The sequence below is a fragment of the Heterodontus francisci genome, chromosome 42 (assembly GCF_036365525.1).
Source record: "Heterodontus francisci isolate sHetFra1 chromosome 42, sHetFra1.hap1, whole genome shotgun sequence".
Taxonomy (NCBI): Eukaryota; Metazoa; Chordata; class Chondrichthyes; order Heterodontiformes; family Heterodontidae; genus Heterodontus; species Heterodontus francisci.
Window position 1 is genome coordinate 18,459,534 of NC_090412.1, and position 23,159 is coordinate 18,482,692.

Consider the following 23,159-nt stretch of genomic DNA (forward strand, 5'->3'; position numbering starts at 1 on the left):
CAGAGGGCATTGGGTTCAGCCTCCATCATTGGATACCCTCAAGTGCAGGGCATCATCGCTTGCGCCCATGTAACCATCAAGGCATCCAGTGAGATCCATCAACAGGAAGGGCTTCCACTGCCTCAATGTCCAGCTGATCCGTAACTACAACAAGAGTTTCCTCTATGTCTGCGTCCACTTTCCTGGCAGCTGCCATGACTCCTTTGCCCTCTGCCAGTCCAGGCTGCCTCATTCCTTCACTCCATCCCCCAAAGTGCATGGCTGGCTCCAAGGGGATAAGAAGAGATGGCGACTGACACTCGGCCAACCATTGAGCAGGCCATCAGGCATGTGAAGACACGGTTCTGGTGCCTGGACCAGTCGGGTGGCACCCTCCAAGACCCTCCAGCAAACTGCAAGGGTCTCGGTCACTGTGATGGTCTGCTGCACTCTCCATGACATGGCCCTCCAGAGAAGTGTGGACCTTGAATACAGTGAGGCCCTGGAAGGAGACAGCTCATCAGAGGAGGAGCAGGAGGTATGAGAGGAGGAGGAAAAGGGGGCGGACAGGGATAACGCTGAACAGAGAGGTGCCTTTGCTGCACCATGAGGTGGCCTACTCCTGTATCCCACCAGGAAGTGGACCTCCCACCTCTTCCTCACGGCCTCCAGCATTAGATTCCGATGGGCATCGATGAAGCGAGGGTCTGCCCTGCCCATCCGCAGTTTTACTAATATCACCAGAGAAAAGGTGGAAAAACTAACCTTTTTTTAAAAAAAAGAAAAGGTTTTAGTTTGAAATTTTTGGACAACTCAAAGCCCAGAATGATGAGCCTACTGAGTGTTGATTACTGTCTTCAGAGAAGAGTTATGTAGGAAAGGAGTGAGAAAAAATATTGCAACCCACGCAAACAATTAAGATCTTCATCGACTTCCTTGTAAACCAGCACATTTGAAATGTCTGCACTGTTAAAGTAGATGATGATGTGGAGTACAATAAACAACGCACTTCCATAAAAGGTCAACCATGAACTTGTCACCTCTAGTCATGCTGATTTGCATTTGCTTCTTAACATGCCACTATGCAACATGTCAATTGTGTGTAAGTTGCACTTGAGATATTAACACGAACAGCAGCAAATCCACCATTTGTGATCTGTAAGGCAACTACTAATGCAAATGTTTCTTCCCACATTTCAAATAACCTTGACATTTGATGTACGCAATTGTTGGCTGCACTGTTTAAAAGTTATCAGCCGTGGACGAACATCTGATTAGCATCACCTTTTCTTGCCAAGTGTAAGGAATGAAAGTGCATGTGAAAATGTTGGCAAATATTAAATGGGGCAAAGATTCTTTTTTTTATTGTCTGTTGGAACAAGAAGAATCGCGTACCTTTTGATCACTGAGATATCATCTGTACATGATGCAACGGCACAGTTTGATGTGATTAACCTAATTGCATTGTATAACCTTATTGCATTATTGTTGAGCTTCCGACCCATGTATACCCAATCAGCAAGAGTGCTGACTTCCACCTCTGTGATAACCCCTTTCTCCACCCATCTGCTGCTGAAATTCTCATCCATGCTTTATTAACCTCCAGACTCGACTGTTCCAACACTCTTCTGGCCAGCTTCCCATCTTCCACCCACTATAAACTTGAACCCATCCAAAACTCTGTTGTTCTATCTTGCACCAGTTCCCTTTAATCCATGATTATCTCTGTGCTTGCTGATCTACATTGGCTCCCAGTCCAGCTACACTTCAAATTTAAATATTCCCCCCCCCCTCCCCCATGTTCAAATCCTTCCATGACCTCGCCCCCTCCCCATCTCTGGAACCTCCTCCAGTCCTACAACCCTCTGGAAGCTCTTATGTTCCTCCAATTCTGGCCTCATGTGCATCCGTGATTTCCTTCTACCATCATTGGCGGCTGTGCTGTCAGCTGTCTGGACTCCAAGCTCTGCAGTCCCCTACCTAAACTGTCCAACTTTCTACCTCTCTCTCCTCCTTGAAGACCCTCCTGAAAACCTACCTCTTCGACCAAAACTGTCCTAACATCTCCTTATGTGGCTTGGTGTCAAATTATGTTTGATAACACCACTGTGAAGCGCCTTGGGATGTTTCACTAAGTTAAAGGCACAATGTAAATGTAAGTTGTTGTTGCATTATATGTGGTGGGGAGAAAGGGTTGCTTACGTTCCCAAGAATTGGCCCATTTTTCTCTCCGCCTCCCTTTCTCTTGAAGGTACAAACTCATGCTGGTTTGGGAAGGGGACACCATTCCTGGGGCACTGAGTGAAACCTAAGTGACCAAACATGAGTGTCAACAATGGGAAAGGGGAGCAGCTGAGTCAAGCATGAAGATGCCTTCACCCCAGTAGTCACAGGCCTACACTTCCCAGCAAGGGTTACATAGAGCTACTTCAAGTCTACAGCACTGGAACAGGCCATTCAGCACAAACTGCTCTCCTCATTTTAGGAGAAGGGGTATGAGTCCAGAGCCAACATGTACCCGTTAAGGTGACGGGTATGACTAACAGGCCCAGGGAATCCTGGATATCAAGGGATATAGAGCATTGGATCAGGAAAAAAAGGAGGCTTACTGCAGATCCCAAGCGCTGAAAACAGCGGAGGCACTAGAGGTGTATAGAAAGTGTAGGGTCGTACTTAAAAAAGTAATTAGGAGAGCAAAAAGGGGACATGAAAAAACACGGGCGGGCAAGATAATGGAAAATGCCAAGGTGTGTTATAAGTATATTAAGGGTAAGAGGATAACCAGAGAAAGAGTAGGGCCCATTAGGGACCAACGTGGCAATCTTTATGTGGAGCCGGAGGACATAGGTGAGGTTTAAAATGATTACTTTTCATCGGTGTTCACTATGGAGAAGGACAATATAGGTGTAGAGATCAGGGAGGGGGATTGGGATATACTTGAACATATTAACATTGGAAGGGAGCAAATATTAGCTGTTTTAGCGGGCTTAAAAGTGGATAAATCCTCAGGCCCAGATGAGATTTATCCCAGGCTGTTATGTGAGACAAGGGAGGAGATAGCAGGGGCTTTGACACAAATTTTCAAATCCTCTCTGGCCATAGGAGAGGTACCAGAGGATTGGACGACAGCGAATGTGATACCATTATTCAAGAAGGGTAATAGGGATAAACAAGGTAATTAAAAAAGTAATTAGGAGAGTGAAGAGGGGGCATGAAAAAACACTGGTAGGCAAGATAAAGGAAAATCCCAAGGTGTTTTATAACTATATTAAGGGTAAAAGGATAACCAGGGAAAGGCAGGTAATTACAGGCCGGTGAGTCTAACATCAGTGGTTGGGGAAATATTGGAAAAAATTCTGAGGGACAGGATTAATCTCTACTTGGAGAGGCAGGGGTTTATCAAGGATAGTCTGCATGGCTTTGTCAGGGGGAGATCGTGTCTAACTAACTTGATTGAATTTTTCGAGGAGGTGACTAGATGTGTCGATGAGGGTAAAGCAGTAGATGTAGTATACATGGATTTTAGCAAGGCTTTTGATAAGGCCCCGCATGGGGAAGATTGATTAAGAAGGTAAGAGCCCATGGGATCCAGGGCAACTTGGCAAATTGGATCCAAAATTGGCTTAGTGGCAGGAGGCAGAGGGTGATGGTCGAGGGCTGTTTTTGCGATTGGAAGCCTGTGACCAGTGGTGTACCACAGGGATCAGTGCTGGGACTCTTGCTGTTTGTAGTGTACATTAATGATTTAGACGTGAATGTAGGAGGTATGATCAGTAAGTTCACAGATGACACGAAGATTGGTGGTGTTGTAAATAGTGAGGAGGAAATCCTTAGATTACAGGGAGATATAGATGGGCTGGTAAGATGGGCGGAGCAGTGGCAAATGGAATTTAACCCTGAAAATTGTGAGGTAATGCATTTTGGGAGGACTAACAAGGCAAGGGAATACACAATGTCCATAGATCACTGAAGGCAGTAGCACAGGTAGATAAGCTGGTTAGGAAGGCATATGGGATACTTGCCTTTATTAGCCGAGGCATAGAATATAAGAGCAGGGAGGTTATGCTGGAGCTGTATAAAACGCTAGTTAGGCCACAGCTGGAGTATTGTTTACAGTTCTGGTCACCACACTATAGGAAGGATGTTATTGCACTGGAGAGGGTGCAGAGGAAATTCAGCAGGATGTTGCCTGGGCTGGAGCGTTTCAGCTATGAAGAGAGACTGAAAAGGCTAGGGTTGTTTTCCTTGGAGCAGAGAAGGCTGAGGGGGGATATGATTGAGGTGTACAAGACTATGAGGGGCATTGATAGGAGGAAACTTTTTCCCTTAGCGGAGGGGTCAAGAACCAGGGGAAATTGATGTAGAGTAAGGGGCAGGAGGTTTAGAGGGGATTTGAGGAAACATTTTTCCACCCAGAGGGTGGTTGGAATCTGGAAAGCACTGCCTGAAGAGGTGGTGGAGGCAGGACCCCTCACAACATTTAAGAAGTATTTAGATGAGCACATGAAACGCCATAGCATACAGGGCTACGGGTCAAGTGCAGGAATATGGGATTAGAATAGTTGGGTGCTGTATGGCCAGCACAGACACGATGGGCCAAAGGGCCTGTTTCTGTGCTGTATAACTATATGACTCTATGAGTGTGACAAAATTCTGCTTTCACCCCCTGCTAATTTTCACTGGCAATTTCTCTCAGTTTTTTAAAATCTGCTTAGTGCTAGTTCTGAAGCCAGAGTGCCTCAGATGTCACCCTGTCTGATGTGCTTAGCACAGACAGTGATTGAACTTGGGACTCACCTAGATGACTCAGTATCACACGGGCCAGAACCTTAACCCACCAAACTGTCAGGACAAGCACTGCTGCCTGTTTAATTACAATTTCTGTTGGGGGGTCTTGAAATAGCAGATACTGAGCTATGCTGGGGAATCATGATGCGACAAAAGGGAGTTCAGCTTCTATTTATGTAGAGTTCAATAGGGCAACTGAATAGAGCCCGGAGGAATTTGAAGCATTGAAAGTTTACCTTGCTTGCTTTTCTTTTAATGTTACGTCCTACGCATATATTGTCCTTGTGGCACTTTTAAGGTGACTTCGGGCTTCAGTGTCTGCTGATGAGGCAGGGGCCTGCTGTGTAAACGTAACTGGGCAGTTTAGGTGATTGTTAATCATCAGCTGCTTGCTTAGCCAGTCAGAAGCAAACTAATTAACTATGCTTCCAAACAGCTTTTATTTCCTTCATTCACACAGCAATAAAACTCAATGACAGTCGCCTGTGTTAATCAGATATAGCTGCAAACCAGCTGCGCCCTCTCACTATCCTCGTCTCGCACCCTGGAGATTGCTTTGCTGTTTCTGTTCTTGTTAAAGGGGAAGTGCATTCTAATTGTCACCATGCTCTAAAAGTCATAAAGGGGTTTTCAGTAGACACTGCAGTGTCTCTCAGGTGCTCCTAGTTAGTGTACTTTAGAATTGCTGTACTTGTGGCAACTGTCCGAGGCTGAACCAGACCAGTCGCAACCTTGAAAAGAAGGAAATACTTGCATTTATATAGCGCCTTTCACGACCACCGGTCATCTCAAAGCGCTTTTCCGCCAATGAAGTACTTTTTGAACCTTGGTGTCATATTTGACCCCCAGATGAGCTGCCGATCACATATCCGTGCCATCACTAGAATTGCCTATTTTCACATCCGCAATATCTGCCCCTACCTCAGCTCATCTGCTGCTGAAACCCTCATTCATGCCTTTCTTACCTCTAAACCTGACTACTCCAACGCACTCCTGGCTGCTCCTGCATTCTACCTGCCCTAAACTTGAGGTCATCCAAAACTCACGTCCCACTCACTACTCTCTCCTGTGCCTCGATTTTAAAATTCTCATCCTTCTTCTCAAAGCTCTCTGTGACCTCACCCCTCCTTATCTCTATAATCTCATCCAGCTCCACAACCCTCCGAGATATCTGCACTATCTAATTCTGCCCTCTTAAGCATCCCTGATTTTAATCACTCCTCCATTGGTGGCCGTGCCTTCAGCTGCCAAGGCCCTAAGCTCTAGAATTCCCTCCCTACACCTCTCCGCCTCGCTTTCCTCCTTTAAGTCCCTTTAAATGTTTAAAGGCACAGGCCTGATGGATTATTTCTAGGATGGGGTCGCTGCTCTCCCTCTGTTCTACCAAATGTAGCTTGTGCATTTACTCACAACATCAATTAGAATACGCTTACAACACAAATGTTCTGGAGTTTTTTCTGATAGTTTTTTTTAGATGTATAGAAGCATATTTATGAATACGAATTACTTTCCTTTACTCAAATTGTATCCTCACAGCAGGAAAGGGAAACGTATTAACCAAAATAGTTTAATGATGTCTGCCTAGGGGAGAATTACATGACAGCAGCACAATCAATGCATTTAGATGGCATACAGAGCAAGACAGGTGGCAGGACTATATCTCCAACACAGAAGTCCTTGAAGCGGCCAACACCCCCAGCTTATACACACTACTGAGTCAGCGGCGCTTGAGATGGCTTGGCCATGTGAGCCGCATGGAAGATGGCAGGATCCCCAAAGACACATTGTACAGCGAGCTCGCCACTGGTATCAGACCCACCGGCCGTCCATGTCTCCGTTATAAAGACGTCTGCAAACGCGACATGAAATCGTGTGACATTGATCACAAGTCGTGGGAGTCAGTTGCCAGCATTCGCCAGAGCTGGCGGGCAGCCATAAAGACAGGGCTAAATTGTGGCGAGTCGAAGAGACTTAGTAGTTGGCAGGAAAAAAGACAGAGGCGCAAGGGGAGAGCCAACTGTGCAACAGCCCCAACAAACAAATTTCTCTGCAGCACCTGTGGAAGAGCCTGTCACTCCAGAATTGGCCTTTATAGCCACTCCAGGCGCTGCTTCACAAACCACTGACCACCTCCAGGCGCGTATCCATTGTCTCTCGAGATAAGGAGGCCCAAAAGAAAAGAAAGAACAGAGCAAGAATGAAATGTGAGCAATTAACCCAGGGTTAGTTAGCAAGAAACACATCAAACAATCCCTTCTACTTCCTGCAGCAAGCTTATTGTTGTTGATGTTTAAAAGAAGCACTGTTTCATGAAAATAGTGTTCCATAGTTTTTTTTGTGTGAGGAAACCATGTCGAATTCCCATACTTGTGACACTTTGGGAAAAATTTTACCCTAACATGCTGGTCACAAACTGATGAGATCAGGTGCAACGTTGGTTTTATTGAAGTCAATGGGGAAATGATACTGGGAGGAATGTTAAATGGCATTCCACGTGATCCCATGGGTTTCCCACCCGCCGGGTTAGGTTAAGACCAGCTGATATGAGCGGGAATGCTGCCCAAAATCCACCATCACTGGAACAGAGCTTCATGTCACAAGGGGAACTCTACACAAAGCGTCTGCTCCCACTGCCTTGACCAGCATTACTAAAACAGATTATCTGTTTGATATCGCATTCCTGTTTGGGGGACCTTATTGTCTGCAAATTGGCTGCTATGTTTCCTACATTGCAACAATGACTACACTTTGTAAAATACTTCATTAACTGTAAAGTGATCGGAGGCATCCTGAAGCCATGAAAGGTGTCATATCAGTGCAAATATTTTTTGATTTATAACGATATAATTTGAGTGATGTTGGTTGAGGGATTAAATATTGCCAGGACAACAGGGAAAACTGCTCATGTACTTGTTTGAATTGTGCCAATCATTTACATCCAGCTGAGAGGACATGGGGTCTCGGCTTATCGACTCATCTGAAAGACGGCCCCTAGGACACTTCCAATGACAAGCTTTTGACACTGGGCTCCAAAGATCTCTTCCCCTGCATGGTTGAGATGGGGAATGTACTAAGTTCAGCTGGAGCTACCAGATACTAGTCGATTGGAGCTACTGGTCTATTGCAGCCCGCTCCCTGACACACTGTGTTTAGTATACTTTTCATTGAAGTGATATTTTTGCATAAGCTGCTTTGCAGTATTAACAGTAGCCAGACATGGGAAACATGGCAGCTAGGTAGTGAGGCAAGGACAGCTTCAGAGAGAAGTTAAGGCGACTTCCCTGCTGTTGGGGCCTCCTCCGGAGTTCTCCCTGCCAGGCAAGGAATCTGCCAAAGCAAAACCACACACACTGTGGAGCCAACGATCCACAGCATGCAGGGAAAACCCAAACTTCCAGGTTTCCTGACAGAAAGACCACCTGCTACCCCACTCCCAGCTACATCGCCCGCCCCTGTCAAGATTCTGCCCTGTGTGGAGCAATGAGACCTGATCGACCTTAGCATAAGATCTTCCAAGCCAAGAGTTTCAAAATGTATATGTCATATGTATATCTCTTTTGGGCCTCCTTATCTCGAGAGACAATGGATACGCGCCTGGAGGTGGTCAGTGGTTTGTGAAGCAGCGCCTGGAGTGGCTATAAAGGCCAATTCTGGAGTGACAGGCTCTTCCACAGGTGCTGCAGAGAAATTTGTTTGTTGGGGCTGTTGCACAGTTGGCTCTCCCCTTGCGCCTCTGTCTTTTTTCCTGCCAACTACTAAGTCTCTTCGACTCGCCACAATTTAGCCCTGTCTTTATGGCTGCCCGCCAGCTCTGGCGAATGCTGGCAACTGACTCCCACGACTTGTGATCAATGTCACACGATTTCATGTCGCGTTTGCAGACGTCTTTATAACGGAGACATGGACGGCCGGTGGGTCTGATACCAGTGGCGAGCTCGCTGTACAATGTGTCTTTGGGGATCCTGCCATCTTCCATGCGGCTCACATGGCCAAGCCATATATGTTCAGTGTATATGTCAGGAGAAAAATAACAGCACGCATGAATAAAATTGTCTGAAGCATTATTTAGCTGCAAAAAAAGCTTCTTTTGGTGATGAAGCTGAGGGACAATAATCTGCCTAACATCCACCCTCAGAAAAGCCTCCCAACTCTACCAGTATGAACTTTTTCCTTCTGCCATTCCAGCTGCCACGATGACCTTTCAGGGTCAACTTGTGGGCAGATTTATGATGTGTGTCATCTCTTGTTATGAATCAAATTGAATCTTCCAAAACTTATTTCATATGGAATTTGTGCAGACAGAGGAAACGTTTATCTCACCAGTACAAGCTGGATTTGAACCCCAGATATTTATACATATATATATATTTAACTGCATGATTGTGTAGTGTGGCCCAGACGTCCAATATATTTGCACTATGTAATAAGTTCATATCGGTCTCCCACCCAAACAAATTTTAGGCATGCTGTTGGGGAAGATGCAGAGCTGAAAACAGGTACTGTCTCAGAGGGATGGAGGGAAGAAGTACAACTGCTTGGCACTGCTCTCACGCACTGGCAGAGACTCAGAAGTGGATCCCTGCCCCTCTTCTGCCAGTGTAGAGTTCACAGCAAACTGGTGGAAGGAGCAGGGGCAGAGAAACAATTAAACAATAGCACCAGTAAGAATCGCAAAAATTATTTGAACAACTAGGGGCGGCACACTGGTGCAGTGGTTAGCACCGCAGCCTCACAGCTCCAGCGACCTGGGCTCGGTTCTGGGTACTGCCTGTGCGGACTTTGCAAGTTCTCCCTGTGACCGCATGGGTTTCCGATGGGTGCTCTGGTTTCCTCCCACAGCCAAAGACTTGTAGGTTGATAGGTAAATTGGCCATTGTAAATTGCCCCTAGTGTAGATAGGTGGTAAGAGAATGGTGGGGATGTGGTAGGGAATATGGGATTAATGTAGGATTAGTATAAATGGATGATTGTTGGTCGGCACAGACACGGTGGGCCGAAGGGCCTGTTTCAGTGCTGTACCTTTCTATGACTCTATAACAATGCAACTTGGATTCTAATTTTCCATCTACCTCACAATATGGAATCGCAAAGAGCTGTAGATATGATGGGCATCAGTGAATTACTGTAATGAAATATTAAGCAACGATTCCTGCACCGGCATCCTTTAGTGTTCAGACTGATCAATAACTTCTACCACTGCTTGTTGATAGCACCATTCACAATGCACACAGTCTATGAAGCTATTTGTGCAGGCTGTTTTTAGTTTTAGTTTTAGTTTTAGAGATACAGCACTGAAACAAGCCCTTCGACCCACCGAGTCTGTGCCAACCATTAACCACCCATTTATACTAATCCTACACTAATCCCCTATTCCTACTACATCCTCACCTGTCCCTATATTCCCCTACCACCTACCTATACTAGGGGCAATTTATAATGGCCAATTTACCTATCAACCTGCAAGTCCTTTGGCTGTGGGAGGAAACCGGAGCACCCGGAGGAAACCCACGCAGACACAGGGAGAACTTGCAAACTCCACACAGGCAGTACCCAGAATTGAACCCGGGTCGCTGGAGCGGTGAGGCTGCGGTGCTAACCACTGCGCCACTGCGCCGCCCCAATTTGGTCCCAAGTTGGTCAATTTGGTGAGATGCATCACCAAAAAGGTAGCATTTGTGAACATATGGAACACATTGATATTAACACCCCACGGGAAATTTGGACCCAGCCAACTCATTAAAATGAAAGATAATTAACATTTATATGAACAGCTTTACTAGTAACCCTATGAGCCCATAAAAACATCCAGTTTGATTCATGTGTTTATGCACTTTATATCTAAACTGAATACAAATTTGAAGGAGGACAAAACCAGTTCTCTAGCTCACTCTTCCAACAGTATCCTTAATGTATAGCAGCATCAGAGCAGACCTTTCAGCTCCTCAAGCATGCTCCATCATTCAGTTAGTTCAAAGGTGAGCTGTAGCTTAACTTCAGCTACCCGCCTTGGTACTGTAACCCTTAATACCCTCGCCTGACAAGAATCTATTGCTCTCAGTTTGGAGATTTTTCAATTGACACCCCCTGCCCCTCCGATCAACAGTTTTTGGGGGGAAGAGAGTTTCAGATATATATTTATATATCAAGCCACTCTGTCTTCCCCGAAACAACAAGACCTATAGTCAAACACATCAGAAACTCGCTGGAGTATTATAATGACTGTTCGACTATCGTCAATCAAGCTTAACTGGCACTAATCAACAAATAAAAATCATAGGCAGCCAGTCAGGAAGATGCAATTGAATAATCAATTAATCATATTATATCGCAATATATTTTGTTATTCCATCATTGGTTTTGTTGGGAAACATGCTATGACAGTCAAGTAGAATTGAGTAAGAACATTTCACGGTTCTCCAGTAGATGGAATATTAAGTTACTGAGGAGATCTATTTCATACCTCCAATAATCCTTTAGATACAGTGAGGTGGGGTCTGTATTTACAAGAGGGCTGTCTGGGTTTTCAGCAGTCATGTGAGGTGACACTTTACTTTTGATCTGTTGTATTTGAGCCATTCACAGGTCAGCCCATCAACCAGTGCTGGAGATTGTCTATTACTGTAATAGATCAGAGCGGGTATAATTGATTGCACTCGGAGGGTGGGATAGTGTTACAAGTGTAATGGAGCAAAAGCCTTCTTTTTAAAAAGATTTAAGCAGCCCTTGCTCTCGGTGCACAGCCAAGCACGTCCCTGAACCAAAGAAACTTAAACTCGAGTAGTTTTGGCTGACTTGATTACAAACTGTTATTGAGAACAAGGTAAAGTCTGATATAATGGTAGCTGCAACCAGCAGAATTATCAACAGAATTTCAACCATAAGGAAAAGTCAGCTATCAAAGGTGAACCCCAAGAACTTGGTCTTATAATTGTTTCTCCTTTATGAGGAAGGGATAATAAATGAAGATTGGACCTTTAACAGTGAATTAAGAAGCAGCATCACATAAGATACATTTCAGAGTGAAATATTCCTTCATCACAGCTTGAGCAGAATTTTCATTTGCTTTAGTTTTCTTCATCAGTATCATTCATTATTGAGACGTACTTCCATTGCATTAATGACAGTGTCTTGTGGATTTCATTTGATGAAATAATGCAGGAATTGCAAGTTCCAATGTGAAATGTCACTGTGGGTACATGTGCATAAAAGGAACATTTTAACGTTCAGTTGCAATTTGTTGCGGATGTTCTGCAGGCAAAGAGAGACGTTTTGTCAAAGTAGATTTCACATCTGCCCTTTCTCCTCGAGCTATGTCTATATTACAAAAAGGATAATGTAGAGTCTGAAATGTCTTCAAGGCAGTATTGCATCAAGTGGCTGTCAGCTGTGATAATGAAACTTGAGTGGTTTATAAAGACCACATCAACCCCAAGAAGCACTTCTGCCCTGGTGGACACTCCCAACTGTGTTATTCTTCACAAAGCCGACAAACTTACTACCATTGCCTACTGCCACTTACCACTTCCCATTTCTCATTCTATTCTGGTTCGTGTCTCTAGACAGCTGCAGACAGATGGGTCTTGCAGTCTCATCATTTGAGCTGAATGGTAATGGGATCAGAAATAATGTCACCATGGTAGAGGGGAATATAGCTTGTGCGTGTTATATTGAAGAAAAGTGACTGTAAACAGGTAACATGTACACTTAAAATATTCTGCAATGCGGCGCAGTGGTTAGCACCGCAGCCTCACAGCTCCAGGGACCCGGGTTCAATTCTGGGTACTGCCTGTGCGGAGTTTGCAAGTTCTCCCTGTGTCTGCGTGGGTTTCCTCCGGGTGCTCCGGTTTCCTCCCACTGCCAAAGACTTGCAGGTTGATAGGTAAATTGGCTGTTATAAATTGCCCCTAGTGTAGGTAGGTGGTAGGGAATATGGGATTACTGTAGGGTTAGTATAAATGGGTGGTTGTTGGTCGGCACAGACCCGGTGGGCCGAAGGGCCTGTTTCAGTGCTGTATCTCTAAATAAAATTTTAATAAAAAAATCTTGCAGCTTCCAATATCTTGGGGCAACAAGCTGCGAAAAAGATTACTTAGCATGTGGCGATTGCTTCACAGCTGAACCAGGCAATGCAAAAATGTTGGATATTTTTTATAATGAACGCCCATTATCACATCTCCGACAATCTGTTCTCTCAGCGGCTGTTAGTCATTCTGGTAGAACCAGACCTTTAACAGAGTGAGCTGTTATCTGTGTTCCATTCACTGCACATTGGTCATTTAGAGGATATTTTGAGTGAGTGTGAGTGAAGAGTGAGATATGCGTCTTTTTCCAGTTGTAACACTATCTCTCTTTTTAGGGTATCTTACCATGGATTATTTCACTGTTGCTGCTATGGGACACTTACTGCATTACATGCCTCATTTGTTACTCCTCCAATGCTTGGCTGCTGAAGATTGTGTCTAAACATTGTATCCAGATTGTATAGTCAGGTGCAGGAAAGAGACATGAAACTAGATTGGAATAAGGCTTTCCATTTCTGCATGGCAAATAGAAACTCAGTGTTAATGCAGTTCAGATCATTAATCAAACCTGGTGAAGTTATTCCATTCTGATATTATCCACTTCCAATGAAATGAGTGAACCCTTCAGGAGGTCAGTGAGCGGTTCTGACCCATGCAGATTAGAAAGGTTTCGGGTTCCATTCTTATCAGACCATTGGTGGGAGTTTACATAGGCAAAAGAAGGGAGGGTGGGATGCAGGGGGAAAAATGGAAATAAAATCACTAGTGCTCCCAGCCTGATTGCTATCCAGTGATTGCCTCTAAATGTGCTCGAGCAAGTTTGTGTGAGAAAATAATAAGGCAGTGACTGGATACAGCTAAGCGGTGATGCCCCTTACAGTTCAATAGCCCGTTGATGTTGGTTTCAAATTTCCTCTCCAGAATCAGTACAAAAACAACAACTTCCATTTCATATAGCACCTTTAACATAGTGAAATGTCCCAAGGTGCTTCACTGGTGCGTCATAAGTTGATACTGAGCCAAAGGAGGAGATATTAGGACAGGTGACCAAGTGCCTGGCCAAAGAGGTAGGTTGTCAGTAGAATCTTAAAGGAGAAAGAGGCAGAGGGGTGGAACGATTTCGGTGGGGGCGGGGGGTCTTCCAGAACTTAAGGCCCAGACAGCTGAATGCATGGCTGCCAATGTTGGGGTAAAGGAAGTGGGAGATGTATAGGGGGACAGATTTGGAGGAAGGCAGAGTTCCAGTTGCTTCACAGGAGCGCTGGAGAACAAAATATGGCACAGAACCACATAAGGAGATATGAGGTCAGATGACCTAAATCCTGGTCAAAGAGGTAGATTTTAAGGAGTGTCTTAAAGAAAGAAAGCGAGGTAGTGAGGCTGTGAGGTGTAGGGAGGGAATTCCAGAGATTAGGGCCTCAGCCACTGAAGGCACGGCCATCCATGGTGGAGTGATTAAAATTGGGGTTGCTGTACAAAGTGCTTGCTGAGGTTGCAGAGATAGGTAGGGGCAAGACAATGGAGGGAACTGAACATGAGAATGAGAATTTTTAAATCGAGACATTGCTGAACAGGGAACAATGTAGGTCAGTGAGCATAGGGTGAATGGCACTTGGTGAACATTCGGATATCAAATGACTTTTGGAAGTCCAACCACATTAACCTAGAGTTTTCGATGAACTCGTTTATAGAGGGTGGAAGATGGGTTTCCAGCCAGGACAGCATTGGAATAGCCAAGTCGGGAGTTAAGCAAAAGCATGGTCGAGAGTTTCAGCAGCAGATGGGGCTGAGGCAGGGGTGGGGAGAGACAATATACAAAATTATAATACTTAAAAATAACTTTTCTTGTTTTATGCTCAATCGAAAATAAGAAAGGAAATTAATAGGGATCGAACTATGACTGAACTGACTATACAGTGAACCAATACATAGCAATGTAGTTGACTTTTAATTGCCCTCTGAAATGGCCTAGCAAGTACCTCAGTGGTATCAAACCACTACAGAAAAGTCAAAAAATAAATAAAACCAGATAGATCATCCGGCATCGACCTAGGCACCGGAAACCACAACCTGCCCTGTCGACCCTGCAAAGTCCTCCTCACTAACATCTGGGGACCTGTGCCAAAATTGGGAGAGCTATCCTGCAGAATAAACAAGCAACAGCCTGACATACTGAATCATATCTTATAGCCGATGTCCCATATTCCTGCAGCACCATGCCATTTGTCCTGTCCCACCATCCCACTGGCAGGACAGACCCACCAGAGGTGGCAGCACAGAAGTATCCGGTCAGGAGGGAGTTGCATTGGGACTCCTCAACATTCACTCTGGACTTCATGAAATCTCATGGCATCAGGTTAAATATGTGCAAGGAAACCTCCTACTGATTAGCAACTACCACCCTCCATCAGCTGATGAATCAGTACTCCTCCATGTTGAACACCACTTGGAAGAAGCACTGAGGGTGGCAATGGTACAGAATGTATTCTGGGTGGGGGACTTCGTTGTCCATCACCAAGAGTGGCTCAGTAGCACCACCACTGACCAAGCGGGCTGAGTCCTGACGGACATATCTGCCAGACTGGATGTGCAGCAGGTGGTGAGTGAACCAACAAGAGTGACAATCTTATCGACCTTGTCCTCACCAACCTAGCTGTCGCAGATGCATCTGTCCATAATGGTACTGTTAAGAGTGACACCCTTCATCATGATGTGTGTAACTATCACTGTGCTAAATGAGATAGCTTCAGAACAGATCTAGCAGCTCAAAACTGAGCATCCATGAGGCGCTGTAGATAATCATCAGCAGCAGCAGAATTGTATTCAACCACATATCTCTCACTCTACCATTACCATCAAGCCAGGGAACCAACTCTGGTTTAATGAGGAGTGCAGGAGGGCATGCCAGTAGCAGCACCAGACATACCTAAAAATGAGGTGTCAACCTGGTGAAGCTGCAACACAACTACATATATGCTCAACAGCGGAAGCAGCATGTGACAGACAGAGCTAACCGATTCCACAACCAATGGATCAGATCTAAGCTCTGCAGTCCTGCCAAATCCAGTCGTGAATGGTGGTGAACAATTAAACTAACTGGAGAAGGAAGCTCCACAAATATCCCCATCCTCAATGATGGAGGAGTCCAGCATTCAGTGTAACAGACAAGACTGAAGAATTTGCAACCATCTTCAGCCAGAAGTGCCGAGCGGATGATCCATCTCAGCCTCCTCCTGAAGTCCCCAGCATCACAAATGCCAGTCTTCAGCCAATTCGCTTCACCCCATGTCATATCAAGAAACAGCTGGAGGCACTGGATACTGCAAATTCTATGGGCCCTGACAACATTCCAGCAATAGTACTGAAGACTTGTGCTCCAGAACTAGCTGTGTCCATGGCCAAGGTGTTCTAATACAGCTGCAACACCGGCATCTACCCAACAATGTGGAAAGTTGCCCAGGTATGTCCTGTCCACAAAAAACAAGACAAATCCAATCCGGCCAATCACCACCCTCTCAGTCTACTCTTAAACATCAGCAAAGTGATGGAAGGTGTCATTATCAAGTAGCACTTACTCAGCAATAATCTGCTCACTGCTGTTCAGTTGGGTTCCGCCAGGGCCACTCGGCTGCTGACCTCATTACAGCCTTAGTCCAGACATGGACAAAAGAGCTGAATTCCAGAGGTGAGGTGAGAGTGACTACTCTTGACATCAAGGCAACATTTGACTGAGTGTGGCATCAAGGAGCCCTAGCAAAACAGCACTGTGAGTGTACATACATCACATGGACTGCAGCGGTTCAAGAAGGCAGCTCACCACTGCCTTCTAAAGGGCAATTCGGAATGGGTAACAAATGCTGACTTTGCCAATGACACCCCATATCCCATGAAGGAATAGAAAAATGCAGCAGAATAGAGCACAATATGGAGAATCTGAGCCGTTCTATCCCATTGAATTGAGAATGACCATTTTCGAACGGATAATTTTACGATGCACTTTACAATAACAGATTTACCCAGGTTTGATAAAATTAATATTGTTAAGATCCACTATGATTTAAATTGCATTTTATAATTGAGATGGAGCATTCGCCCTGGTGTATAACCTAATTACAATAAAACAACATGAAATAAATATAACATGATGACAAGGCAACACTGGGAATCGCTGTTTACTTAAAACTTAACAGTCTTTTAATAAATGTTGAGTGCTCTAAGGAGTGGATTAAACACAGAGTCCCACTGTTTTTTATACTGCTCAATACACAGGAAGCAATGTAGACATAATCTACAATTATATACTTTCGTTAAAGAGTTGTTTGTAGATCCACTCGTACACCTGAGCTGAAGGCATTTCCGTATATTTTTTGAAAATCCTATAAATCTCTACCACCGCTGTACAGGACAAGCCCAGGGGAACATCACGGCCTCTGGAATTCTCCTACTCTCTGTACTCTGCCTAAACTCAGCAAACCTACCAGAGAGGCTGATGAGAAAGGAAGAAAGACAGACAATGCATTTATATAGCAGCAGCTGTCACAACCTCAGTGCTTTACAGCGAATCAGATAGTTTTGAAGTGTAGGCATGGTTGCAATTTAGGAAATTTGGCAGCCATTTTGTGCACAGCAAGCTCCCACAAACAGCAATGTGATAATGCCCATAATAATCTGTTTTAGTGATGTTGGACAGGACTGGGAGAACTTCACTGCTCTTCTTGGAAATAGTGCCATGGGATTTTTTATCCTGACCCAAGAGGATAGTCAGGGTCCAAGTTTAAAGCTCCAATGGAAGACAGCACCTCCAATAGTGCAGCACTCCCTCAGCACTGCACTGGAGTGTCAGCCTAGATTTTTATGCCCAAGACTCAGGAATAGGACTTGAACACATGTCCAACTGACTCAGAGGCGAGAGTGCTGCCCACTGAGCCACGGTTCATAACTTGCCTTGCAGTTGGTTACCTCTGTAAGTCTGAAATCTCCCGGGCTGTAAACATCCCGCATGGTATTTCTGGGTTACCCAACTCTTTATCGTGTCTCCAGACACATCCTTGGGCAGCACCATTTATTGAGAAACCCACTGAAGCAAGCAAGGCACGGCAACAGGCTGCAGAGACGTGCACAGGTTGATATCCCATTGGTTCTCCTGTCACTAATTTTCTCTCCTGAAGACAGGGATACTTCCCAGTATTCCATCCAAGTAGCTATTATTTATAGGAGCCTCAACAGTGAGTGATGGCGGGCTATTCAACTGTGGAGGACTCACATCCGAGCCAACCCTGTCTTCACCTGGTGTTCTCATGGTGCCCAAAGATTGCTGGACGGCGATCCCAAGGGAGCCATGGCAGCTCTTTCCTTTCCTTGACTCTCGAAGTCAATTGCAGTTCCTGTACTATTATCCCATACTGATTTCCCCTGCTCCAGCCAATGCCCACCTCCCCATTTTGCTGCTAACCTGACTTCAGTTACATTGCTGCAGAGAGGGGAAAAGTTGAAGTGGGGTTTTATTATCAGGATACCCTCATTCTGTTCCTGGTAGATGCCACTTCCGTAACTGGTGCCGCCAACCTGTCAGTGAATGGGGAGTTAAAAACCCAGCGATGGTTCATAGGATGGTGGAGAGACCCACGAGCCGACTGCTGCAGTTGAGAAAGAATCGCCACAACCTTCTCAAGGGCTATCCAGGGACAGGCAATAAATGCCAGCCACATCAGCAATGCCCACATCCCAAGAATAAATTTTTTCAAAGTCTCAAACAAGAAGCATGTTCCTGACTGCAGTGGACCACCACTGACCATTAATTCACATGCTTGGACAGTTACTTCATTAAGCGACCATTCACGTCCGTAGACCATCAGAAGCAGAGGGCATTCTGGCAGCAAGGGTTATTGCAAGTGATGACCAACGGTACAGATAACCTGCTTTTCTGCTTCATAGCTTCGCACTTGAAGTGGCCTTGGTGCTTGCAGCCTCGATGAAAACTTTCAGTCCAAACAAAGTGCAAGGGCCCCATCATGGGACTCAGCAGATACACAGCTATGCATCTGAGAGCTGGAGGGTAGGGGGAGGGGGGGGTGGAAGGCTGGGGAAAAAAAACATTTTACGTCAAAGATTGCAGCTACACCTGAACAAAACCCTCCATGGCAAGTCGTGTGTTTTAGTGGGGGAAGTGAGGCAGAGGGGAAACTGGGAACAAAAATTAGGCAAATCCTGAGTGCAGATAACAAGAGCTTGGATTGACTGTAGGCTCGTAATTCCTCATCCCTCGGAATCCCATTCATCCCTACACTGAGCAATAGACCAATCAATTGGAGCCACAGAATAAAGCACTACAGTGCCTAAACTTGATCCCCATTATGAGTTAGATTGTAATACTCCAGACCTGTGTTCTGTAAGATAAAGATCTGGTGGCCCATTTACCATACAGCTCTGTTGGCACACTGCCCCCAGCTGCTGGCACCATTGTAACTTCAATAAGGCACCAAACTAACCAATGTCGTGTCTTGAGTCAACCTGCTGCAATGACAGCACGGTTATCCATAGCAAAATACAAACAGAGCAAAATTGACCATATTTTCTGACTGCTGATGGACTTTGTGTTTAGCCTGCTCACATAGACCTGCAAAGTGGTCTCCCGTCATGTGGCTGAAACAGAAAGGCAGCCTGGTATTTATCCAGCATCTCATCCCATTCATGTAGGAGTGACTCAGACTGCTTGGCACACAATAAATTGCTTTGGAGTGCAGTAACTGTTAGTATGTAGATACATGCAGCTCTGAAACTCCCTCCCTAAACCTCTCTGCCTCTTTGTCCTCCTTTAAAATGCTTCTTAAAACCAATACCTCTTCGACCAAGCTTTTGGTCCTTCGTCCTAATATCTCCTCACTTGGTTCAGTGTCAAAATTTGTCTGATTAGGCACGATATAAATGCAAGTTATTGTTGTAACTGTGGTGTCTGTGATGGCTCAATTGTTGATGTTAATATGATGTTCACAATGACACAAGAGCAGTCTTCACTTCTACCCAGTTTCTCACTGGCACCCTTGCTTGCCCCAATTCTTGATGCCTGTCCTGTCCTTCTCCTTCCTGCAGGTTATGTTAGCACTATACAAGCCACAGCTGTTACTGCCCCTCTCCCTCTTTCCATGCTGCTTCCAGCTCCTAGGCACTGCTGCTCCAGGGAATTGAGAGCCATGGTACAGAAGGGTCTGCAAGCGATCACGAGAATTCCACAGGGTGGGACGACGTTCAGTCTCCTGGAGCAGCCGACAAGAGCGGCAGCCGCACTGAGGGACGGAGCCGGGAATGGGTCTGACTTGGGCCTGCAAATATCAACAACCAAACGCTTCAGTCCGTCCCACTGACAGCTGCAGGAAACAGGGGTGCTTGGCATATACGGAACCAAGAGTCCGCGTTCGAATCCTAGAGCTGGATTTTGTTATCGTACCGCCGGAAGTGGTGGCAGGTGCGCAAAATGTCGGCCGTAACGCCTGGGACGTTTGCGGCCGCACCACCACGATTATGCGGGAGACAGCCACTTAGCATAATGATGGCAGCCATTCCCCCCCCAATCACATGACATTGGCGATGCCATTTATGCCATCTTCTGATGTTGAATTGCAGAATTCAAACCTCCCCCACCATCCCCCCCTCTCCAAGTAGTATCCACTTGCAGAGATTCCCCCCCCCACTACCCCCAACAGTATATACTTGCAGAGTTCCAACCTCCCCTCACATCTGCAGACTGACCTGAGTGGCAATGTCTAATGTTAAAACAAATTCAATAGGATAACCAAACATAACAGACCTAACCTTTGCAGGCACCGAGGACTCTTGCCTTGGTGGCACCAGCTTTCCAAAGATGGGAAAGTGAAGGTGCGTGAGTGCAGCTCGCCATGCAGAAGATTGCGAAAAGCTGGAAGGATCACGGCGAATTACATTCTAATTAATGCAAAATGGTATTTAACATATTTAAAGGACAGTCCTGTCACAGAGTGCGGAGGTGCCATCTTTGAACTTCGCCGCCTCCAAGAAAATTGGAACCCGATTCTGCGCGATTCCCCAACCATCCCACCTCCAAACTGAGTACAAAATCCAGCCCCTACTGTGGGGCTCGAGCCCACAAAAGGTGAGTAAGCACAACCAACTAAGATGACCATGAGGGTGGAGGGAGTGGGAAAGATCTGGCAGACAAAAAGTCAGGGCACAAATATCAAATAACTATTCACGTGTTGCAGTCGAATCCATGTGCTCGTTAACAGAGGCAGATAACAAGTAGGGCTACCAACTCTGGGTGGACATATTCCTGGAGACTTCACCACATGTCCTCTGAACCCCAGACTCCCACGCTCCTACCATTAGCCGGCCAACCTGCCCAAATTACCGGCCAATTTTTTAAAATTCGTTTTGTGGGATGTGGGCATTGCTGGCTAGGCCAGCATTTATTGCCCATGCTTAATTTGCCCTTGAACAGACAGCATTTTTAAGAGTTAACCACATTGCTGTGGGTCTGGAGTCACAGTAGGCCAGACCAAGTAAGGACGGCAGATTTCCTTCCCTAAAGGACATTAGTGAACCAGATGGGTTTTTTTTTTTAACAACAGTCGACAATAGTTTTATGGTCAACCTTAGACTCGATTTTTAATTCTAGATTTATTAATTGAATTTAATTATCACCATCTGCCGTAGTGGGATTCGAACCCATGTCCCCAGAGCATTAGTCTGGTTTCTGGGTTACTAGTCCAATGACATTGCCACTACGCCACCCCCTCCCCTATTAGAAAATGAATAAACATTTCCACTACACAATTGGATGAATTTTGGCTGGTCAGTCAAACAGTGCGTTATTCCCATCTCCCATATGTTTATAACAAATAAACTAACGCATTCAAAGATAGTTTTAAAAAAAATTAGTTCAGTGCCGCTCTAAACTTTCTCCCAGGTTTCTCACAGCAGGGACCTGGAAATTAATCTTTAATGCCTGGAGACACCAGGACAGTTTGGAGGATTGACAAATCTAATTAGGGGGGCATCGACAGCCTCAGGTATCATTGAGCGGAATCTCCTTGTAATACAAAGGGGATTTAAGTTTCCCCCACTGTCGCCAACGCCTGGTGAGAATTTGATGATCAGTTGAAGCTGACCTCTTAAGCACAAATCAGTGACTCCAGCAATGCCCCAGTGTACGATTTACATACGATGTACCCAGGCTGTCGTCTACAGTCTTACACCAGGCAAACAGTAGCATTTATAAGCACAGCTGCTTCTCTAATCAGGGACAGGTAGTGTTACGAACTATCATTCCCTGTTGTTTAAATCACATTACAGCCAGTTGGTTGATCTTTATGGAGTCTGGAGGAGGTTTTTTTTTGAGGAAATTTACACTGCACTGATGGTTAAATTCAAAGCCAGTCTGTTGCCCTGTAGCTATTAGGAAAGGCATCTGCTAACACACATTAAATTCCCCTGTGGCCTTTTCACATCTTCAAAGCAGGCAGACATAATTAATAAGCCGCAGGGTTTAATGGCAAAGTGACATGGGGAGATATGCTTGCAATAGATAGAGGAAGAGAGCGAAGTAAAAGCACATGTTTTTGGCTCCGAGCAAGACAATAATCCACTCCTTCCACAATTGATTAGCTGAGTCTGTCTGTAGTTGAGATTGTGTGCAGTAATTGGCACTGATGGGCTGGACTGCACATCCCAGAGAGCTGGAGAGAGAGAGAGAGACAGTGGTAGAGGTAGAGGGAGGGGTGTGGGGGGTGCTGGTGTAAGGAGTGCAGGACTCTCCAGGGATTCTACCACAGTAAAGGCAAGAGAGATTAAAGGTTGGAATGAATGAAAGACTGCTTGCTGCATGCAGAAGCTTGGAATAATGCTGCACTGGGATAGCTCTGTCCCTCTTGGCACCGGGGCTGCTTGGACTGAGAGCTGCACATGTGAATATTTCTCTGGATGAGTCGAAGCTGGCATGACATTCTGATAGTGACTGTCCGAGGATCAGCAAAATGGGACAGTGCTGCTGTAAAAACAGAAACAAGCCATCTCAGCAGCCAAGAGGTACTATTAGTTAAAGAAATTCTTGTTCCAACTTTCTTCTGCTTAACAAGTTAAAGAGCAAAGTAACATTGATACTATGTTATATGCCATAGATCATTGTTTAAAATCCTTAATGGTTTTCTCAGCTGTTAACATTATCCCAAATGAATCTATTGAGAAATGTCTGAATTGAGCTGGATTTTTAGTAGCGTTCAAAGGTTGTTGCAGCATTTAGGTGAGCGCATTAATGACCTTATCATAGCAGAGACTATATTCATTAATGTGCTACCCTAGATTGAGGATTCAGGGTTTCTGTGGCCAAAGGCAAAATTTTAA

The 23,159-nt window shown here is 45.3% G+C and overlaps 1 protein-coding gene and 1 long non-coding RNA gene across 3 annotated transcripts in view; one reads left to right on the plus strand and one right to left on the minus strand.

The window, feature by feature from the left end:
• LOC137355493 (uncharacterized) overlaps positions 1–5,082 on the minus strand; it is an 80,556-nt gene extending 75,474 nt beyond the window's left edge. Inside the window, exon 1 of the long non-coding RNA XR_010970933.1 lies at positions 5,004–5,082. This is a non-coding gene — a long non-coding RNA (uncharacterized lncRNA). The remainder of the gene's footprint in view (positions 1–5,003) is intronic.
• The window catches only part of LOC137355492 (rho GTPase-activating protein 22-like), a 330,838-nt gene that overhangs the window by 126,072 nt on the left and 181,607 nt on the right, over positions 1–23,159 (plus strand). The window contains exon 1 of one of the 2 annotated variants that reach the window (XM_068020689.1): positions 22,573–22,844. The exons of the other annotated variant lie outside the window; for it this stretch is intronic. Coding sequence (XP_067876790.1) covers positions 22,793–22,844 — 52 coding nt within the window. The 5' untranslated portion in view covers positions 22,573–22,792. Of the gene's footprint in view, positions 1–22,572; positions 22,845–23,159 lie in introns of those variants that run through there. 2 annotated transcript variants of the gene reach the window in all.